Source organism: Apis cerana, linkage group LG1 (genome assembly GCF_029169275.1).
Source record: "Apis cerana isolate GH-2021 linkage group LG1, AcerK_1.0, whole genome shotgun sequence".
Taxonomy (NCBI): Eukaryota; Metazoa; Arthropoda; class Insecta; order Hymenoptera; family Apidae; genus Apis; species Apis cerana.
The window spans coordinates 6,585,100-6,602,946 of NC_083852.1; the positions used below are offsets into that span (position 1 = coordinate 6,585,100).

Sequence of the window (17,847 nt, forward strand, 5' to 3'; positions counted from 1 at the left end):
TTTTTTTATTTTCTATTTTTGTATATCATTTTCCATATTTCTATTTCTACTACTACTTTTCACCAATATTTTTTTTAATTTTTTTAATTATTTAAGTAATTGAAAAGAAATTATTTAGAAATATTTCAGGATTGTTATGAAATCATTATCAATTTTATTGAAGAGGATTAAAGTTTTAGAATTTTATATTTAAATTAAGAATAATAGCGGGAAGTAATACGATGTGATTGTTACGCCGTCTATCGGAATGCGCAAAGAATCTAACGCGAAATATACACAAAAATAAGAATAAACTAGCAAAATTTGACAACGCCATCTATGTAATATTTCATAGTACTACAGTTACGGCGTATTATCATATATTTATCATATATATGTAAATAATTAATTTAATTGTAAATAAAAATAAATTTTATATATAATTATACATATATAAAATTATATAATAACATATAAGAAAATATAAGAATATATTTATTGAATATTATTATTATAATATATTTTATGATTAATTTAATTTTATTTTTAATTTAATTATATTATTATTATATCTCATATTTCAGTGAATTTATCTAAATAATTTAAATTTGCTTTATTTAAAAAAAAATAAAATAAAATAATGTTTATAAAGTAAAATGTAGTAGTTTTATAAATAATTTGAAAAAAATAAATTATAACTAAATTTTTATATAAAACAATCAAATTGAAAAATATAGGAAGAATATAAAAAATGAAACAATTTTTCTAAAATAATTAAAAAGAAAATATACAAGTATTATATTTTAAAAATAATATTTTACTTCATCAATTGTTGAACACTTCAATTAACCAATCAAATGATAGAACATTTGTATCATTTATATCTACAATACCGTTATATATATAATAATTTTTTTCAGAATTAAAATCAAGATTAATTTATAATCAAGTAAAATAATTAGTAATAATGAATTTGACATGTTGTTAAATAATTTAAAAAATTATATGTTTTAATATCATATTATATTTATTTTTTATATGTAATGTACAAAATAATATATATGGTCTATGCTGACTCTTATTTTCTGAACGCGGTGTGATTCTGTAATTCGAAATTTACAAATTTTGAATTCTTGACAAAAAAGTATTTTTCGTTCTCTCTATCTTTCTTGTTTTAACCATAAATTATATTTAATAAAATTAACTTACTTCTGACTCAGCAGATTACTAATTATATATTATTCATGTGAACGCTTCTTATGTTAAGGTAATTGCTGTACGAAACACGATCGATCTTACAGTGTGTCATAAAAATAGTGAAATAAGAACTATATTCGATATTACTATCGTTATACATTTTTTCGAGAAAAGTGATATTCAGATTGATCAATTAATTCGAATAAAATTTTCGAATTTGTTTCTATAACTGATCTACGAAAAACTAGATTCTAATTAATAGAATCAACCTAATACCTATCGTCTGCCACGCAGCTGTTGCAACACAATGCAGCGATATGATGTTTATCCTATTGTCAAATTATTGTTTTTTGGTTGGAATATTTGCATTAACAAATCATAGGAAAAAAAGAAATCATTTGCTAATTCAAATGCAATGGTTTACACATATGAATGTCAAAAACTATCTCATCATGTAGTTTTACAAATAAGAAGAGATGCTTTGGCATATTCAAAATTTTATAAAGTTTAGTGGAATTGGATATTTTTAAGCATATATCTGTGTTTGAAAGAAATTTCATAAAAATACAATTAATAGCATTAAAATGTCCACATTAAAATTGAGCATGCAAGATAAAAAGGATTTGGATAAATTCACCAAATTTTTGGCATTAAAAGCTGCTCAAATTATTGTGCAGTCGAGGTCAGGTGAAAAGGTCAGCACAAAGTGCAAGCCAAATTCATCTGGAACAGATTGGGTAAGCTTTTCTATATGATAACTTTATAATAATATATATTATAAATAATTATTTATATTTATATATTTATTTCTCAAATTGATTTAATATATTTTAAATTTATTTTTTAATTTTTTTCTTCTAAATTCATGTATTTTGTTTATATAGTACATTTAAAAAGTAAATTATTATCTTTTATTATTTAAGAAAAATTTATAAATTTATATAAAATTTATATTAATATAAAATTTTATGAAATAACAAATATATAAATAAATATATAAATAATTTTATTTAATATTTTTAGAATATATTAAAAACAATTTTTTATATTAATTAATTAAAATGAATTATTTATTTATTATTTATTAAAAAGTATAGTTTTCTATATGTGACTATTTTCATTATACAGTTTAATCTTGCTATTCATGATCTACCAGAAGTTTTGGCTGAAGCCAAAAGAGTATTATGTGGAGAAATAATAAATTCAACCATACCTCTTTGTATTGAAATTTCATTAAGAACCGTTGAAGGTGATACAATGGTTTTAGAAACATGGAGCCTAGGTGTTTTGCCAGAGCATAGTGATCCCACTGTAAGAGTAACTTACACAGTATATAACAGAATGGGTATTTTACTCAAATCATTATTATCTGTATCAAGAATTACTCCAGCTTATAAATTGAGTAGAAGACAAGGTCCAGATTCCTATGTTATTTGTTATAGAATTTATATGGGAGAACCTCAGCTACATACATTAGGTATAAAAAAAAATATACTTCACTTTTAAATCAAAATTTTATTTATTTTGTTTAATACATTGTAACTTTTAGGTGATAATTATAAACATGTTAGAGTGGGTCAGTTGTGTACACCAGTGGGGACAATTCATTTATCAGTATCATATAGAACAAAAATGACTATATCTCCTACTCATACTGGGCGTGATTCAATAATGTTAAAAAGTGATCATTTTCATTCTGACTTAAGTCCTCGTCATGCTAGATATCAACAAAGGTATTTTATTTAAATATAATTTTTAGTTTTTTAAATTATATATTATATATTATATTAATCTTTTATTTATATTCTAGTGAAGAAACTTCAAAATCCCTTAGTGATACTATTAAAGTTGGAGCATTTGTAGTCAATAAACCTGTTACTGTTAATGAAGAGAACTTTGTTATACCAGATGTACCTTTTAGTTCTTTACTAGCTCCTAGACAAACTTCACCTCCTCCAGTCTCAGCAGCAGAGACTACATGTACAAAGACTGCAACAACAAATATTACCACAGATAGTAGCAATGGAAATAATGAAAGACTTACAAATGATAATGCAACGTCGAAATGCAACTCGCAAAATGGATCAAGAAGAAGTAGTTGCTCAATGGCTAGTGCCAACGACGATTTTATCATGGTAGATTTGGTAATTAACGTTCCTATCTTTTTAGTATAATAGAAACGTTTTGTCTAAATTTTTTAAATATTAAAATTATAGAAAACTCCTTTCGCCGTTACAAATACTAATAGCGATTTAGGAGCATTTTATCGTGAATGTCAAAGTGCACCTCAACTTCAAGCCTTTATGGAGGAAAGAACGCTCGCGGAACAAGTAGGAGATCTTACAAAACAGTTGGAAACATTTGAAACTAATATGCGGCGGTATGAGGATATTCTATCGTCATTATGTCAAACAGAAAATAACAATTAATCAAAATCAAACAATGCAATATTAGGTGCTTCAATGAAAACTGTTAATATATACAACCAGCATATAGTGTCTCGTTATAGATTTATGCGATTTTCATTATACGCATCACAATATTTCAACAAAAATATTTCAATAAAATTTTAAGCCAAGTGCTATTGCTTATAATCATTTATAAGTGAATTGGACTTAATAGTTTAATACATTTAGATAAACATTTATCTATAAATTATGAGAATGAAATAGTTAAATTATATTGTCAATATAACTTATATTTGATATATGGCTTATCAATGTACTTTTTTTTTTACATTTTTGCATTAATTCCTTTTATCACGCTAGTAATGATTAAAATTTTTCATTTCAAATTATTTTAATTTATCTCTATATTAATATCCTAAAAATTCATTCGCATAAACTATTCTAAAATTTGTTTCAAACTATGTACTACATGTGTACAATTTGTTGAACATTATTAATAATGCGAATTAACGAATGGACGGTCAACGATTATTAATATATTTTGAAATTAATTAATTTATTGCTTGTAAATAGTGTAAATTGTATTTTAGTGTTATAATATTAATTAATGATTATGAAAGGATTATATAACTTTTTCATGTTTTATTATTCCAACCACTTAATAAATCAGGCTGTGCTTACAATTTGAGTTAAACTTTTATACTTAAGACACTATACGCAATCCTTAATTATTTAAACAATGAATCTTATAAATGAATCTTATAAATCTGTAGAATAATAAAAAATTTAAAAAATTGAGAATATTGAACTATTTTTATATAAATTTTTTTTTTATTTTAATTTAATTTTATTTTATTTTATTAAAGTTTTTTATTAAATAATAAACACCCAATGCAATATATTTTTTTTGTTTTTCTTTTATTTTTGTTTTATTTATTGATTTTAATTTTTATAACCCTAATTTAGATATTCATGAAAGAAATAATATTACATTGTGATATTGCAATGTATATAATTCACTTTATAAATATCTATATTATTCTAATTATAAAAACTATAGTCAATGAGTATTCTATTTTGAATTTACGATAAATAAATGAAACATGGCGGACTCAGCGGGCAATTGGTGTCTTATCGAAAGCGATCCTGGAGTTTTTACGGAATTAATAAAAGAATTTGGTAAATTGATTGATTTTATTTAAATTTATTTTTGATTACTTTAAATATATATAATATATATATGATTATGTTAAAAGATTTATGTATATATTTGACAGTTACTTTGAACGCACTTACATTTTAAAATATTATTTTTTTGAAATTATAAAATATTTAATATAATTTTTTTTTCTAAAGGTGTTCAAGGTGCTCAAGTGGAAGAATTATGGAGTTTAGATGATGAGCAATTTGATAATTTAAAGTAAATCTAATCTATATGACATAACCTATTTAATATTGTATTTCAATCATCAATTAAATTTGTTTTTCATTTTGTGTAATTTTCAAAATTAATATTATATATTTATATTATAATTTCATTATTATTTAAACTTAAAACTAAAAAATGAATTTATTTTTTTTAAATATTTTTTTTATGATATATTAATAATAATTTCTTATTTATTAGGCCTATACATGGTTTGATATTTTTATTTAAATGGGTGCAAGATGATGAACCTTCTGGAAGTATTGTTTTAGATAATAGATTGGATAAGATATTTTTTGCAAAACAGGTAATTTTTGTATCTTTTATTAAATTTTTTTATAATAATCAAATGACAAAAATATTGAAAATAACTTGTAGGTAATTAACAATGCATGTGCAACACAAGCAATTTTAAGTGTATTATTGAATTGTAAACATTCTGATATATCATTGGGACCAAATTTAGAAGAATTTAAAAATTTTTGTCAAAGTTTTGATGCTAATATGAGAGGACTTGCTCTTAGCAATTCTGATGTGATAAGAGAAGTACATAATTCTTTTTCAAGGTATTTTGCATTTATCAATATAATATATATTTTAATAATATTAATAAGTTGTTTAATATATATTGTTATAATATAGAATAAATATTGTAGGCAAACAATATTTGAATATGATTCAAAACAAGCATCTAAAGATGATGATGTATTTCATTTTGTAAGCTATGTTCCTATAGATGGACGATTATATGAATTAGATGGATTAAAAGATGGACCTATGGATTTAGGCCCTTGTCCACTTGGAGATCAATGGGTTCAAGCAGCTAAGCCAATAATACAAAAAAGAATAAATAAGTAAATATTTTATATTATATAATATAATTTATACAATCATTTATTTCATATAACAATTATATAATTTACAATTATAGGTATAATGAAGGAGAAATACATTTTAATTTAATGGCAATAGTAACAGATAGAAAAACAGTTTATGAACGACAAATAGCAAATGTCTGTGATCCAACAGAATTAGAACGTTTACAAACATTGATAGAGAAAGAAATTCGAAAATCTAAAAGATACCAGATTGAAAATATCAGAAGAAAGCATAATTATTTACCATTAATAATGGAATTACTCAAAATGCTTGCAAAAGAAGGAAAATTAGTACCTTTATATCAAAGAGCAAAGGAAAAAGCATTAGAAAAGGAATCAAAAAAGAATAAAGTTTAATTCTGAATTTTTTTGAATTGCATAAGAAAAATATTGGAATGCATGTATTATATAAACATTATTCAATAAATTACAATGCCTTTTAATTCCATTTTAAAAATAAATGTAAATATTATAAAAAATTTTTTTTTTTAAATTCATAAATTATAATATTGAAAATATCTTTATGCAATATTCATTTATTATATATTGATATCTTCATTCAAATCTTCATTTATAATTTTAACTTTACCATTTTTATAGGATAGTCTAGGAAGAAATTTATCCATTGATTCGTTTCTTATATTTTGTATTTTTTCATGATATAAATAATGCACAATGTCTAAAACATAAAATTAAAAATATTAAGATTATTATAGAACACAGCAATATTTCTTATTTATTTAATATAGAAGCTTACCAGGAAAGTATTTTGTACCTATTTGTATGGAAACATTTTGGACTAGATAAAGAAATGTTCTACATAAAAAGATAGTAGTAATTCCATCAAAATATTTTGCAACATTTGACCAGACAATTTCTCGAGTGTCTGAAATTCCTTTTCCATATATGCTATAATATAATTTTATATTACAAAAGAGATTATTATAATATTAATAGAGAAATGAGGAAGTATTTCTACTTACTATTCAATTAATTTTATTTTTATGTCATTTAAATAAATAGGTTCTGGACAAAATAATTGCATATGTAATTGATATATCCAAAATTTTTTTAGTATTTCATAATTTATATTTAATTTTTCTTCTAATTTTTGCCAAACAGGTTTTGGAATAATAGCATCTTTTAAATCTTCCACTGTTTCACATAATGTCACATGCATAAAAGTTTTTATAAATTTGCCAATTAATGGTAATGTCCATTTTACTTCAGATGTTGCTTTAACAAAAATTATTCAAATAGATTCTATAGATTCAAATAGATTCAAATTATAAAAATTATAACTTCACTAAAAAAAACTTACATTTTTTATTATTTTTCATCTGTTCTGTAAGCAATTTATAACGTAACCAAATTGAATGTTGTGAACGATTTAATATTTTACTCAATTTTAGTAAATTTTTATGTGGTTTTTTTTCATTTTGTTTATTCTCCATACAAGACAAAATTTTTTTATCTTCAGTTAATGTATACCTAAAAAACAAATAATTAGTATAAAATATATAAAAAAAATATATGATTGTTTGAATTATAATAATATAATGATAAATAATTCTATGAATTATATTTAACACAATACCTTTGAAAAGTTTTTGTTTGGTTTTTATATAAGTATTTAAATCTATGATAAACACTATACAGTGATCTCCATGGTAATCCATTTGCTAAAAATTGAGAAAATTTTTGTCTTTCTTCCATGGTTCTTATATAAAATTTATTTTTATTTTTCATTTGAAGAAATGGTTTTACATCTTCAGAATTCCAGTTATGAGTCTACAAAATAAAATATTTATAAATATAAAAAATTATAAAATGAAATTAAACAAAAAATTAAAATTAGAAAAATTATATATAGAAAAAATATATAAAATTAATCAAACATACATTACAAAATGCTTTCCAATTATCTTTAATAATTTTATCTTCATTAGGTGTAAATACACCACTTTTTAATGGTCCATGTTCTAAAAATAGTTTTTTCTCTTTTTTTGTTAATGGTTTTGTACCTGCTGTATGCTCAATTTTATGTTGAGCTGGTACTTCATGCATTAATTTTACTTCTAAATTATATAGTCTCTAAACAAATAATAAATTATTAAAATAATTGATATTATTTATAATATAATATAATTGACACAATATATTTTAATTATATACCTTTAATGCATCCTCAGAAAATTCATCTGATTCATCAATATTTTCCTCTTTTTCTAATGATAATTCAATGTCTAGTTCTCCTAAAATATTATTTATAAAATCATTCTCCATATCAGTCTCTTTTTTTATATTATTGGGACATTTTTTTTTTCGTATTTTTGGGCTAAGTACAGTACATTTGCGTTTCATTTTTTGGCTTGTTATATTTTCTGGAGTTGCATTAAAATTTTCATTATTTGCAATAAAAAGAGGATCAAATTCTGGATCTTGGGATGTTTCTATAGTTTGTTCAATTTGTGTAGGATTATTCATTGTTGAACAAAAAAATTCTGTATTTATTTTATTTTCTTCAAAATCCATTATGGAATTAAAATCATGCAACATGTCAATAGCTTCCATATCATTCACTTCATTATAACATAATTCAGATTTAATCACATTAGATAATTGATTATAATCATTGCTAGATTTTTTTTTTATTTCTTTATTAGATATATTCTCATTATATAAATATTCACTTTTACATGTTGCTAATGTTTCTGGTAAAAAATTAATATTGTTTGAAACTAATTCTTCTGAATATGGGTCTAAATTAAAATTATAACTTTGAGAGCAATTTATATTTTCTATTTTAATGTTATTTACTTCTTCTGAATCTCTTAATGCAACATTTTTTTTTGGAGTCTTACATAAATCTTCTATTTTACGTACGCTTATTGAATATTGAGTATTATTTTTTAGATCAATATTTTGTATTAATACATTTTCATTTTCTTTATTCACTTCTTCTGAAGTTTCATTTAATAATTTATCACTTAATATATGATCTTGAATCTTTTTTTTTTTAAAAACTTCTTTTTTGTTAGCCATTTTTGAATCATAATTTTTTAAATAAAAATATATTACATACTATATAATATAAAATGAAAATTACATAAAATTGTTTACATGAATTTACTTAACTTTCATAATATAGTCTCAATTAATATTCATTAAAAAAACATAAAAATTGAATTGAATGATCTTTTATGATTTTTAATCATAGGTTAAGAAATATATGATAAATTATATTATAATAAATTATTATATATATATATATATGTATATTATAAAAAAGTTTCTTAGATATAAGAACTATTTTGAATATATCAATTTTATAGAACAAAGAGAGCAAATATATATATATAGTACTATAAACGAAACTCGGAAAAAAAGAATATAGAATAGAGAAAGATAAAGTAAGAATTAATTGCTAGCGCCATCTTTTATATCAAAAATATATTTTTGGAATTATTTTTCAGAAGTATTCAAGAGATTGGTATTAATTTTTAATTCTTATTTTATTTTTTTTTCTATTATTTCTCTTTTTGTTTATATCATAGTTTATATATATAGTTTATATAGTTTCATTTATAACATTCTCTAGAAATGGCGCTGATTTTTCAATTTTTAGCCTATTTTTATTTTTTTTTCTATTTGTTCTTAGTATCTCCGAAGTTTTTGAATTTTGAGACCAAAAAATGCAATGAATATTAGATTTATTTTATATCTCCTCATGATAATATAATATATATTTTATAATACAATTAATAAATATTTAAAAAAATACATTTATAAAAAATTTATATTAATATGGAATCTGGATGAAATGGAAATATTTCTTTGTAACGTGAATCTGTATTATATATTTGTAAAAATGGTGATACTTCCTTGAATGTTTCAAGATTAACTGCAGTTCCACCAATAAATAAATTCAAAATAATATTATTAGTTCTGTAATTAGTAGCTGTTACTGCTCTTCTTAATGTAACATTTGTTATGTTACGACATCCAGATAAATCTAATATTTTCAGTTGAGAGGAATGTTGAATAAATTTAGATATTGTTATATCAAAAAAACTACATTCTTGACATATTAGCTGTTTTAAATTATATAAATGTAATAAACCATTGCTGGTTACTTGATATAAATCACGTGTTATTAATATTTCTAATTTTGTAAATTTTTCTATAGCTGCTAAAGTATGATCTGTAATAAAATGACCTGGAACATCTGAAGATGATATTAAAATTTATATAAATTTTGAAACTTAGAATTTATATGATCAAACTTACCACTAAGATCTAAGTAAATCAGTTGTTGACAATGTGAACTTAATTTACAAAGAGTAGAGTTGCAAATAAACCAATTTGCACTTACTTTCAAATTTTTAAGATTACTTAATGTAATTATATGTGATATACCATTGAATTGCAATATACTAGATTTACCAATAATTTCCAATGTTTCTAAATTTGTAGAATATTTGCCAATAGCTTTTGTAGTTTTTTCTAAAGTATCAAAACATTCTGATATTATAAAATGTTTTAAATTATTTAATCTTGTAATTGCCTAAATGTAAAATTCATAAATTATATATAGAAAACAAAAAAATAAAAATAAATTTAAAGATTTAATTTAAAGATTTTTTAACTTTACCTTTGCAACATCATCATCACAAACATAATCACATCTTTTTATAATAATTTCTTTTATTGTATTTGATGGTAAATATAATAAACATTTACCAGATATTTTAATGTCAATTAATTTAAGAAATTGTAATTGTTGATTTACTTTGAATAATTTTTCCAAATCTGTGTCGAAAAGATATATACAATCTAAACTAAGTTTTTTTATGTTATGACAGTTATTTATTATTGATGTTATTCCTGTTGAAGGTACTTGGAGATAACTGACATCAATGATTTCTAAATTAGGACATAAATTACCAATAATAGACAATGCACTTTCTCTACTTTCACAAAATGTTTTTTCTAAATATATTTTATTTAGAAATTTTCCACATCGTAATAATACTTTATTAAGAATAACTGAATTTATTTGTTTTAACTTAGCATTAGAAGCAAATCCCCAGGTATAATTTCTTAGATCTAATTTCTTTATATTATGCCAAGATTTTTGGCTTATTTTCTGCCATCTTTTACACACTAAAATATTATATATTAATATATAATATTAATATACTATAATGTTAATAAATTATTATTGTTTATTACATAAGATTATATATACCCCTTTCTATCCTAATTCTATCTACAATTGGTAAATGAAGGAAAATAAGTATTAAGCAATCATTATTTAATTTATAAATATTGCTATTTATCATAGTTTCTTGTAAATCACATTGATTGTATTTTTCCAATAAATGTTTTTTACATACATTTTGCAATGTACTGTAAAATTGATTTGATGTTTCTAAATTATGCCAGATATATTTATCTGTCATAATTTTTTATTTATTATAAATATTATATTTCATAAATTTTCATATTATATGTTATTTTATTCAGTTTATTATCATTAATACGATTACAAAATAATTTTAAATTGAATATTTATTAGTAATAATATAAATATAAATATAAACAATTTCACTTTTTGGTTATGAATTAGTATTAGTATTATAATTTTAATCTAATTATATTAGATTAAAATTTCTAATAAAAAATGTTTATAACGAAATTCATATTTATTTATATATTTTGATTTTTTAATTCGTAACTAATTAGAATATTTATAATGTTTTTATTATTTAAATGAAATAATATAACAAGCGCGCATTGTCAAACTTGTACATGAGTGAAATAATTATATATATACAATAGACATAATTAAATTGTTTTTTTTTAAATATTAATTTTTTAATAAAATTTAGTGAAAATATTTTTTTCAAAAATTCTAATAATATAAATAAACTATTAAAAAAATATATTTAATATATAAAATAGGACAATTATGAAATAATAAATATATAAATTTTTATAAAGTATATTTATTTAAATTATAAATACTATAATTGAGAAATTGATTTTGTTTCTTTTTTACATCTTTATATATATTGCTCCAAAATCCATAATTAAAATTTGTAATTTCTTCTATTTGATTTAAAAATATTTGAGTTTTTTTTATTATCTTCCTATAATAAAAAAATTATAAATATTATGACTAAAATTAATTATAAAATTATTTTTAATTAATAATTAAAAATGCTTACTTATGTGTATTTGTATTCTTAGTATTTAATTCATTTTCTAAATATTTAAAACATATATCTATAAGATTATGTAATTGATTAAGAAGTTCTAAGCTGAATGATCCAAATTTTTCTTTAATTGCAGCAAGTGTATTTTCCAAACATATAATACTATTTATCCATTGTCCTTAAATAAATAATTTTTCATTATTTTTATATTATTATTAAAAAATTTTAATTTAACTATACAATATGATATATTCACAAACCCATTATTTTATACATTTCTGCCATAAGATTTAATGTAATTGTTATGTCTTCATTATATTTATACAATACAGTTTTTCTAATATGCAAACATTTTTCTAATTTATCCAATGCCTTTTCTGGTTTACCTAAGTTAATATAAACTTCAGATATTTGAAAAATTTCATTAGCTTGTATTATTTTATTTAAAAGTGGAATTTGAGATTTGTCATCACAATCTAAGCAATATGTAGAATTTTTTATATTACATAATGCACCATTACATTTTAAACATTTCATTGCATTAAATCTTTCCTGCAAAGATGATCTTATAATATGATTTTATAATTTAATTATATGTTGCAACATATGTTAAAACTATTTAAAATAATTAAAATTTAAAATATAATTTTAAAATATAAAAACAAATATTACTAATTGGAATATTTCAAAAAATAAAAATATATTTTTTTATATTTACCACGAAATATTGTAATTTTGGTAGAGTGCATGCTTTACACTTACAAATAAAGCAATACTGATTTTTTAAAATTTTTTGTCTATTTTCTGTTGTCATATGTCTGTAGTGTGGACCTAGTAGATGTTTTATTATTTCAATATGTAACTAACATCTAGTTTATAATAAAATAGATTTTATTAAATAAATTTTACTGTACCATAACAATTAAAAATTTCTTCACCTTGAGAAATATTTCTTGATGCTCTGACAATAAGATATTGATTTACAAAGCTAAAATTTAATAATAAAAATATATGAATACTAAAATATAAATGTATATATATATATTATATAAATTTTAACATTACATGTTAATTATATTAGGATCACAAGAATGATTCATTATACTTGCAGAAGGATAAATTCCTGTAGCTACAATATCTTGTTGAATCATGGAAGAATCATTTTCACTTAAAAATATATTTGATTTTGTAATGGCATGTCCATTACTAATAAGTTGAAGAATATATCGTAAAAGTAAAGAACTTATATAAAGTTGTTTGTCATTATTTGTTAAAATATTAAAATTTAAATTGAAAAAATTATCCAAAAATTTTTTCATTAAAGAATCTTCAAGATTATTTGTTTTAAAAAAATTTGTATATTTAAATAAGTATATAGTAAGCATAATAGCTGTCTGCAATAATTATTATTATAATTATTTTATTATTATATTATTATTATTATATATATATTTATTATATATAATTAAATAAAATTTTTTCTTTTCTAATATATATTTTTTTCAAAAATATACATACAATTCCATATATAGTTAAATCATCCATAGATAACTTATCAAAATTAGTAACTAAATTTTGCATTTCATTAAATTTAATCTTATCGGTTATAATTGAACAAGTTAATAAAACTTTGAGAGCTAAATGTCCTATTCCAATTTCTTTCCAAAGATTCATTTGATTTCCTGGACATTCCCAGCAATGATACAAAGACCATGCTTTAGTTAAACAATTTTCATTGCAATAAAAAGTATTTAAACATGTTCTACATCTGAAATGATACAACACAACATAATTTGTATATACAAAAATTAATATATTCATAAATTGATTCTAGAAGCACAAACAAATATGAAAATTGATTTTCTAAAGTTATAAACAATTTACATTAGAGACAGAAAGTGAGCTTGTGATGACAGAATTGTCCCACTTTATTTCATCTTACTTTATCAAAAACAAATTTATAATTTACTAAATAAATTTCAAATTGAAATTTGAAATTTTTGTATATTAATTTTTTTTTACTTAATTTCTAAAATCAACAATTTTTAAAATTTTTAAAGATATTTTAAAAAATATTAATATTTTTAGTATATAAAAAAAAGGAAAAATATTCTGTATCAATATAAATAAATTACTTACGGAACAGGAATGTCAGTGTTCAAATTATTACAGTATTGGCAAAAATTATATGTATCATGATTTAATAACACAAAACTGATAGGTTCTTCTAAGAAAAGAATATCACCTTCTTTAATAAATTTGTTTGCTACTACATGCCTTCCTAATTTTTCATTATGTATTCTATCTATAGTTATAGATGCATTAGGAAAATTTGTATTTTCTTCAAATATAATTTGGGATTTTAATTTTGATATATCATCAGTATTGTGTACAATATTTTGAACACATGACTCAATAAATGTTATGTTACATATTTTTTTTTCAATATTATCTGAAAGTTAATGAAATATTTTATCAAAAATTATTTCAATATAAAAAAATAATTGATATTTAAAAATGTAAACTTATTTATTTATTATTTACCTCTCATAGAAGGTTTTATATAATTAGGATCATGAATTAATTTTTGTATTTTAGATAGTGTTTCTTTAGCTAAATGATGTTTGCCCAATTTTAAATAACATTGTATCGCACGTAAATATAATTTATAATGTAATTCTTTAGGATAATTTAATTTAATTGATAATTCAATATCTTTTATACAATCCTTTTCATCATCAATTTATATTGATCATATAACAAATGTACATCATAAAAATAAATTTTAATATAATAAAACAACATATATATAATCATGTGTATATAGAATAAATAATATTATTTATTTTTTACTTACATCATATCTATTTAAATAAAATAATGAAGCAGATCTATTTGCAATTGCAATTGGTAATTCACAACTATTCACAGGAGCATAAAGAGCACATTTTGTGTATGATTCAACACTTTTCATATAATTCTTTGCTTGAAATTCTTTATTTCCCATTATCTTAAAAGATTGTGCTTTGGTAATAGATTTAAATTCTTTTTTATTATAATGATCTTTCAACCATAAATATATAAGCTTTCTAAACATGAAAGAATATAAAAATTTAAATAATAAAATATAATAAAAATAATTATGTAAATAATGTCATAACAATAAAAATAAAAATTTGTTACAAAAATTAAGATAATCACTAAAATAAATATTAATATTTAAAATCATAAGAATTAAATAATATTTATAAATTAATAATAAATATTAATTCTTTATTATAATTTTTATTTCTTACTTTATATTTTGATCATTCCATAAATGAAACATAATTTCATTTTCATGTTTTACATTCTTTTGTAAAAGAAATGTTGATTTTGATTTACATGTAAGAACTTCTAATACCTTCTGCCACTCCATAATATATATTAGGTTAAAATTAGGTAAAAAATATTAGGTTAAAATTTTAAGGTTATCTTATTTTATAAATATTACAAATATTAGTATTCTTAATACTTTTATTGTTTATGTTATAATATCAAATAATATATAATATTGTTTAATTACAATCTATATTGTAAAAATAATATATTTATTATATATAAAATAATATTCTTTATATTTATGCATTTATAAGAAAATATTTTGTAAGAGTATTACATACAAAAATAATAAGAAATTATAAACATCAAAAATGTTAAATAATTTATTTTTTTGAATTTTCTTGTTGAATGAAATGTAATTTATTATAAATATTATATTATAATATTATATAATAAAAAATTTATACGAAATAATTTATTATATAATATAAATATATAATTAATAGTACTTAAGAATCAAATAAAGTAATAGTATAGTATAGATATGTTTTAAAATTCATAACTTTTTTTTTTAATATAATAATAAAATTTTAATTAAAATCTAAATTTTTAAGAATATCATTTTTTTCAATCTAAATAATCGATATATAACTTTTAATATTACAAAACAAATAAAAATAATATAAATAATTTAAATTTATATTGAAATAATTATTATTTAGAAAGTAATACATAAAAAAAGCAATTTATAATACAGGTTTGCTTTTTGAGGTAATAAGATTTCACTTATAAATAAATAATAAATAATTAATAAAATATTATTTACACATAAAAATATAATAATTATTGTTCATATAAGTTATAATTTAGTAAAGCATATGTACAAAATGTGTTCTGTGACTTCTAATCATTTTGTTTTAAAATTTAAATATTTATATATTTTTATAAAAAAATACAAAGTTATTTATATAAACATTTCCATTATTACACAATAAATAGAATATAGAAATAAAAAATGATAGTTTTTTTGAAGAATTTTAATCTTTTGTATTTTTTTATGTTCTATATTTATAAATAAAAATAATGATGAATATAAAAATATGTACATTTTGATTAAAGTTTCGATTATTAATAGATTTTGGAATAATATTATTGAATGCACATTCATAATTTGAAATTGCAAGATAATTATATTCATTAGTCTTCGTAATATGTGCGAATTATAATATCATAATTTACATATTTAAATATATTAAAGACAAAAAAAGTTTGTATTGATAGTATTTTACTGAAAATATTTTAATTGCACTTTATAAATATTATTATTAAAACAAATCCGATATTAAATCGTCATCGCCGTAATCACTGTAATCATCTGCTCCAGGTGGTACGAAAATTCCTCCGAGTACCCCAGAAAGATTTTCACCTAAACCCATTGTCGATGCAACTCCAAACACAAGTCTCATCATGAGTAATCTCATAAAATTCACTACATTCGTCTCTTTGCTTTGTAGAGATAACTGCGTTGTTTTCTTTGCTTTACCATCAACGCATCGAATCTGTCGAATATTTTAGATATTTAAATAAGTATTTCAGATATTTAAAAAAGTATTTCGGATATTTAAATTAATATAAATATTTAATTAAAAATTTTATTATAAATTCATAGAAGAAAAAACATTCTTATATATTTGTATAAATAATTATTTGAAAATTTATTTTTATTATTTTTTTTACTATAGTTAACATATTTTTTCAAAGTTTTTGTTATTTTATAAAAGATATTTACATACTAATATTTTTTTGTTTAAAATTTAAAATTTGAAAAAAGTTTAATATCATAAAAATCATTAAATCATCATTTATATAACATATAGAATTTATGAATTATAAATTAATTTTTTATAATAGATTTTAGATATATTTTGCATCGTATATGAAAATCTAAAATCGTTTTCCTGTTATATAATAATTAATAGAGAGATTTGCATATCAATATTATAATTAATTGTAATACATGAATCTAAGATTTGAATATATTTGCATGTAACATATTCGTTAATTTCAAATTTTAATCGAGTTCTCGCTTAATCAGTACTTACGCTGACACAAGCAATGACAATTATTGCTAAGGCGAGCGTAATTCTCATTTTGCACTTCCGATGCGTTAATCACTTCCGGCGAATATCAGTGGATGCTTTTGCGATCGTTGGTCGCTCCTTTCCTCTTTATGTTCGTTTTGTTTCCCGCGATTTTGCTTGCATCGATGGGACCGTTCCAACTGACCACGCAGAGTGAGCAACGAGAACTGAACTATGCTTACCTGGGAGAAACGCATTCAGTTTTTATTCTCGTTAAACATTGACACTAATAGAGCACAAGTTGTAACATACAATCGAAAGGATGAACGATGAGGA

At 20.6% G+C, this 17,847-nt stretch overlaps 6 protein-coding genes across 8 annotated transcripts; 2 read left to right on the forward strand and 4 right to left on the reverse strand.

Annotated features, from left to right (window-relative positions):
• Positions 1-1,055: 1,055 nt before the first annotated feature.
• Positions 1,056-4,392, forward strand: LOC107995010 (autophagy-related protein 13). Of its 2 annotated transcripts, none has more exons than XM_017052233.3 (5): positions 1,056-1,913; positions 2,305-2,653; positions 2,726-2,909; positions 2,987-3,311; positions 3,393-4,392. In XM_017052233.3, the coding sequence occupies exons 1-5, from the start codon at positions 1,761-1,763 to the stop codon at positions 3,603-3,605; spliced, it is 1,224 nt and encodes a 407-aa protein (XP_016907722.1). In that variant the 5' UTR covers positions 1,056-1,760; the 3' UTR covers positions 3,606-4,392. The 2 variants fall into 2 exon arrangements, with proteins under 2 accessions (XP_016907722.1, XP_016907721.1); XM_017052232.3 differs by having other exon boundaries at positions 1,057-1,913; positions 2,987-3,320.
• Positions 4,393-4,509: 117 nt separating this feature from the next.
• LOC107994960 (ubiquitin carboxyl-terminal hydrolase isozyme L5) lies at positions 4,510-6,331 on the forward strand. Its single transcript, XM_017052152.3, has 6 exons — positions 4,510-4,763; positions 4,941-5,004; positions 5,212-5,317; positions 5,389-5,576; positions 5,667-5,864; positions 5,942-6,331. Exons 1-6 carry the CDS (start codon positions 4,688-4,690, stop codon positions 6,243-6,245), a joined length of 936 nt encoding a protein of 311 aa, XP_016907641.1. The 5' UTR covers positions 4,510-4,687; the 3' UTR covers positions 6,246-6,331.
• LOC107994959 (uncharacterized) lies at positions 5,858-10,653 on the reverse strand. Its single transcript, XM_017052150.3, has 8 exons — positions 10,543-10,653; positions 8,064-10,394; positions 7,791-7,982; positions 7,486-7,679; positions 7,210-7,379; positions 6,872-7,124; positions 6,646-6,797; positions 5,858-6,567 (listed from the first exon to the last, which is right to left on the reverse strand). Exons 2-8 carry the CDS (start codon positions 8,931-8,933, stop codon positions 6,428-6,430), a joined length of 1,971 nt encoding a protein of 656 aa, XP_016907639.1. The 5' UTR covers positions 8,934-10,394; positions 10,543-10,653; the 3' UTR covers positions 5,858-6,427.
• Positions 9,686-11,233, reverse strand: LOC107994662 (uncharacterized). The gene is made up of 5 exons (XM_062085728.1): positions 11,140-11,233; positions 10,958-11,054; positions 10,681-10,858; positions 10,179-10,455; positions 9,686-10,116 (listed from the first exon to the last, which is right to left on the reverse strand). The coding sequence occupies exons 1-5, from the start codon at positions 11,231-11,233 to the stop codon at positions 9,686-9,688; spliced, it is 1,077 nt and encodes a 358-aa protein (XP_061941712.1).
• Positions 11,234-11,883: 650 nt separating this feature from the next.
• On the reverse strand, positions 11,884-16,051 carry LOC107994661 (SET and MYND domain-containing protein 4). 2 transcript variants are annotated; one of them, XM_062081060.1, is made up of 11 exons: positions 15,406-16,051; positions 14,967-15,198; positions 14,654-14,837; positions 14,249-14,561; positions 13,628-13,877; positions 13,175-13,503; positions 13,048-13,097; positions 12,828-12,940; positions 12,370-12,661; positions 12,122-12,287; positions 11,884-12,043 (listed from the first exon to the last, which is right to left on the reverse strand). In XM_062081060.1, the coding sequence occupies exons 1-11, from the start codon at positions 15,525-15,527 to the stop codon at positions 11,887-11,889; spliced, it is 2,208 nt and encodes a 735-aa protein (XP_061937044.1). In that variant the 5' UTR covers positions 15,528-16,051; the 3' UTR covers positions 11,884-11,886. The 2 variants fall into 2 exon arrangements, with proteins under 2 accessions (XP_061937044.1, XP_061937037.1); XM_062081053.1 differs by having other exon boundaries at positions 13,024-13,097.
• Positions 16,052-16,600: 549 nt separating this feature from the next.
• Positions 16,601-17,676, reverse strand: LOC107994923 (uncharacterized). The gene is made up of 2 exons (XM_028665200.2): positions 17,533-17,676; positions 16,601-16,989 (listed from the first exon to the last, which is right to left on the reverse strand). The coding sequence occupies exons 1-2, from the start codon at positions 17,578-17,580 to the stop codon at positions 16,756-16,758; spliced, it is 282 nt and encodes a 93-aa protein (XP_028521001.1). The 5' UTR covers positions 17,581-17,676; the 3' UTR covers positions 16,601-16,755.
• Positions 17,677-17,847: the final 171 nt, after the last annotated feature.

Coding starts and splice junctions, on each gene's coding strand:
- LOC107994661 (XM_062081053.1), bottom strand. CDS start 15,527: ATGGAGTGGCAGAAGGTATTAGAAGTTCTTACATGTAAATCAAAATCA. Junction 12,941..13,023: donor AGAAATTTTTAATTGTTATG/GTACAGTAAAAT, acceptor AACATCTACTAG/GTCCACACTACAGACATATG. Junction 12,662..12,827: donor CAAAATTACAATATTTCGTG/GTAAATATAAAA, acceptor TCATCTTTGCAG/GAAAGATTTAATGCAATGAA.
- LOC107995010 (XM_017052232.3), top strand. CDS start 1,761: ATGTCCACATTAAAATTGAGCATGCAAGATAAAAAGGATTTGGATAAA. Junction 1,914..2,304: donor ATTCATCTGGAACAGATTGG/GTAAGCTTTTCT, acceptor TTCATTATACAG/TTTAATCTTGCTATTCATGA. Junction 2,910..2,986: donor CATGCTAGATATCAACAAAG/GTATTTTATTTA, acceptor TTTATATTCTAG/TGAAGAAACTTCAAAATCCC.
- LOC107994923 (XM_028665200.2), bottom strand. CDS start 17,580: ATGAGAATTACGCTCGCCTTAGCAATAATTGTCATTGCTTGTGTCAGC. Junction 16,990..17,532: donor TTGTCATTGCTTGTGTCAGC/GTAAGTACTGAT, acceptor AATATTCGACAG/ATTCGATGCGTTGATGGTAA.
- LOC107994960 (XM_017052152.3), top strand. CDS start 4,688: ATGGCGGACTCAGCGGGCAATTGGTGTCTTATCGAAAGCGATCCTGGA. Junction 5,005..5,211: donor GAGCAATTTGATAATTTAAA/GTAAATCTAATC, acceptor CTTATTTATTAG/GCCTATACATGGTTTGATAT. Junction 5,318..5,388: donor AGATATTTTTTGCAAAACAG/GTAATTTTTGTA, acceptor AATAACTTGTAG/GTAATTAACAATGCATGTGC.
- LOC107994662 (XM_062085728.1), bottom strand. CDS start 11,233: ATGATAAATAGCAATATTTATAAATTAAATAATGATTGCTTAATACTT. Junction 11,055..11,139: donor TAGAATTAGGATAGAAAGGG/GTATATATAATC, acceptor ATAATATTTTAG/TGTGTAAAAGATGGCAGAAA. Junction 10,456..10,680: donor ATTTGGAAAAATTATTCAAA/GTAAATCAACAA, acceptor TTTTACATTTAG/GCAATTACAAGATTAAATAA.
- LOC107994959 (XM_017052150.3), bottom strand. CDS start 8,933: ATGGCTAACAAAAAAGAAGTTTTTAAAAAAAAAAAGATTCAAGATCAT. Junction 7,380..7,485: donor CAAACAAAAACTTTTCAAAG/GTATTGTGTTAA, acceptor TTTGTTTTTTAG/GTATACATTAACTGAAGATA. Junction 7,125..7,209: donor GATGAAAAATAATAAAAAAT/GTAAGTTTTTTT, acceptor TTTTTGTTAAAG/CAACATCTGAAGTAAAATGG.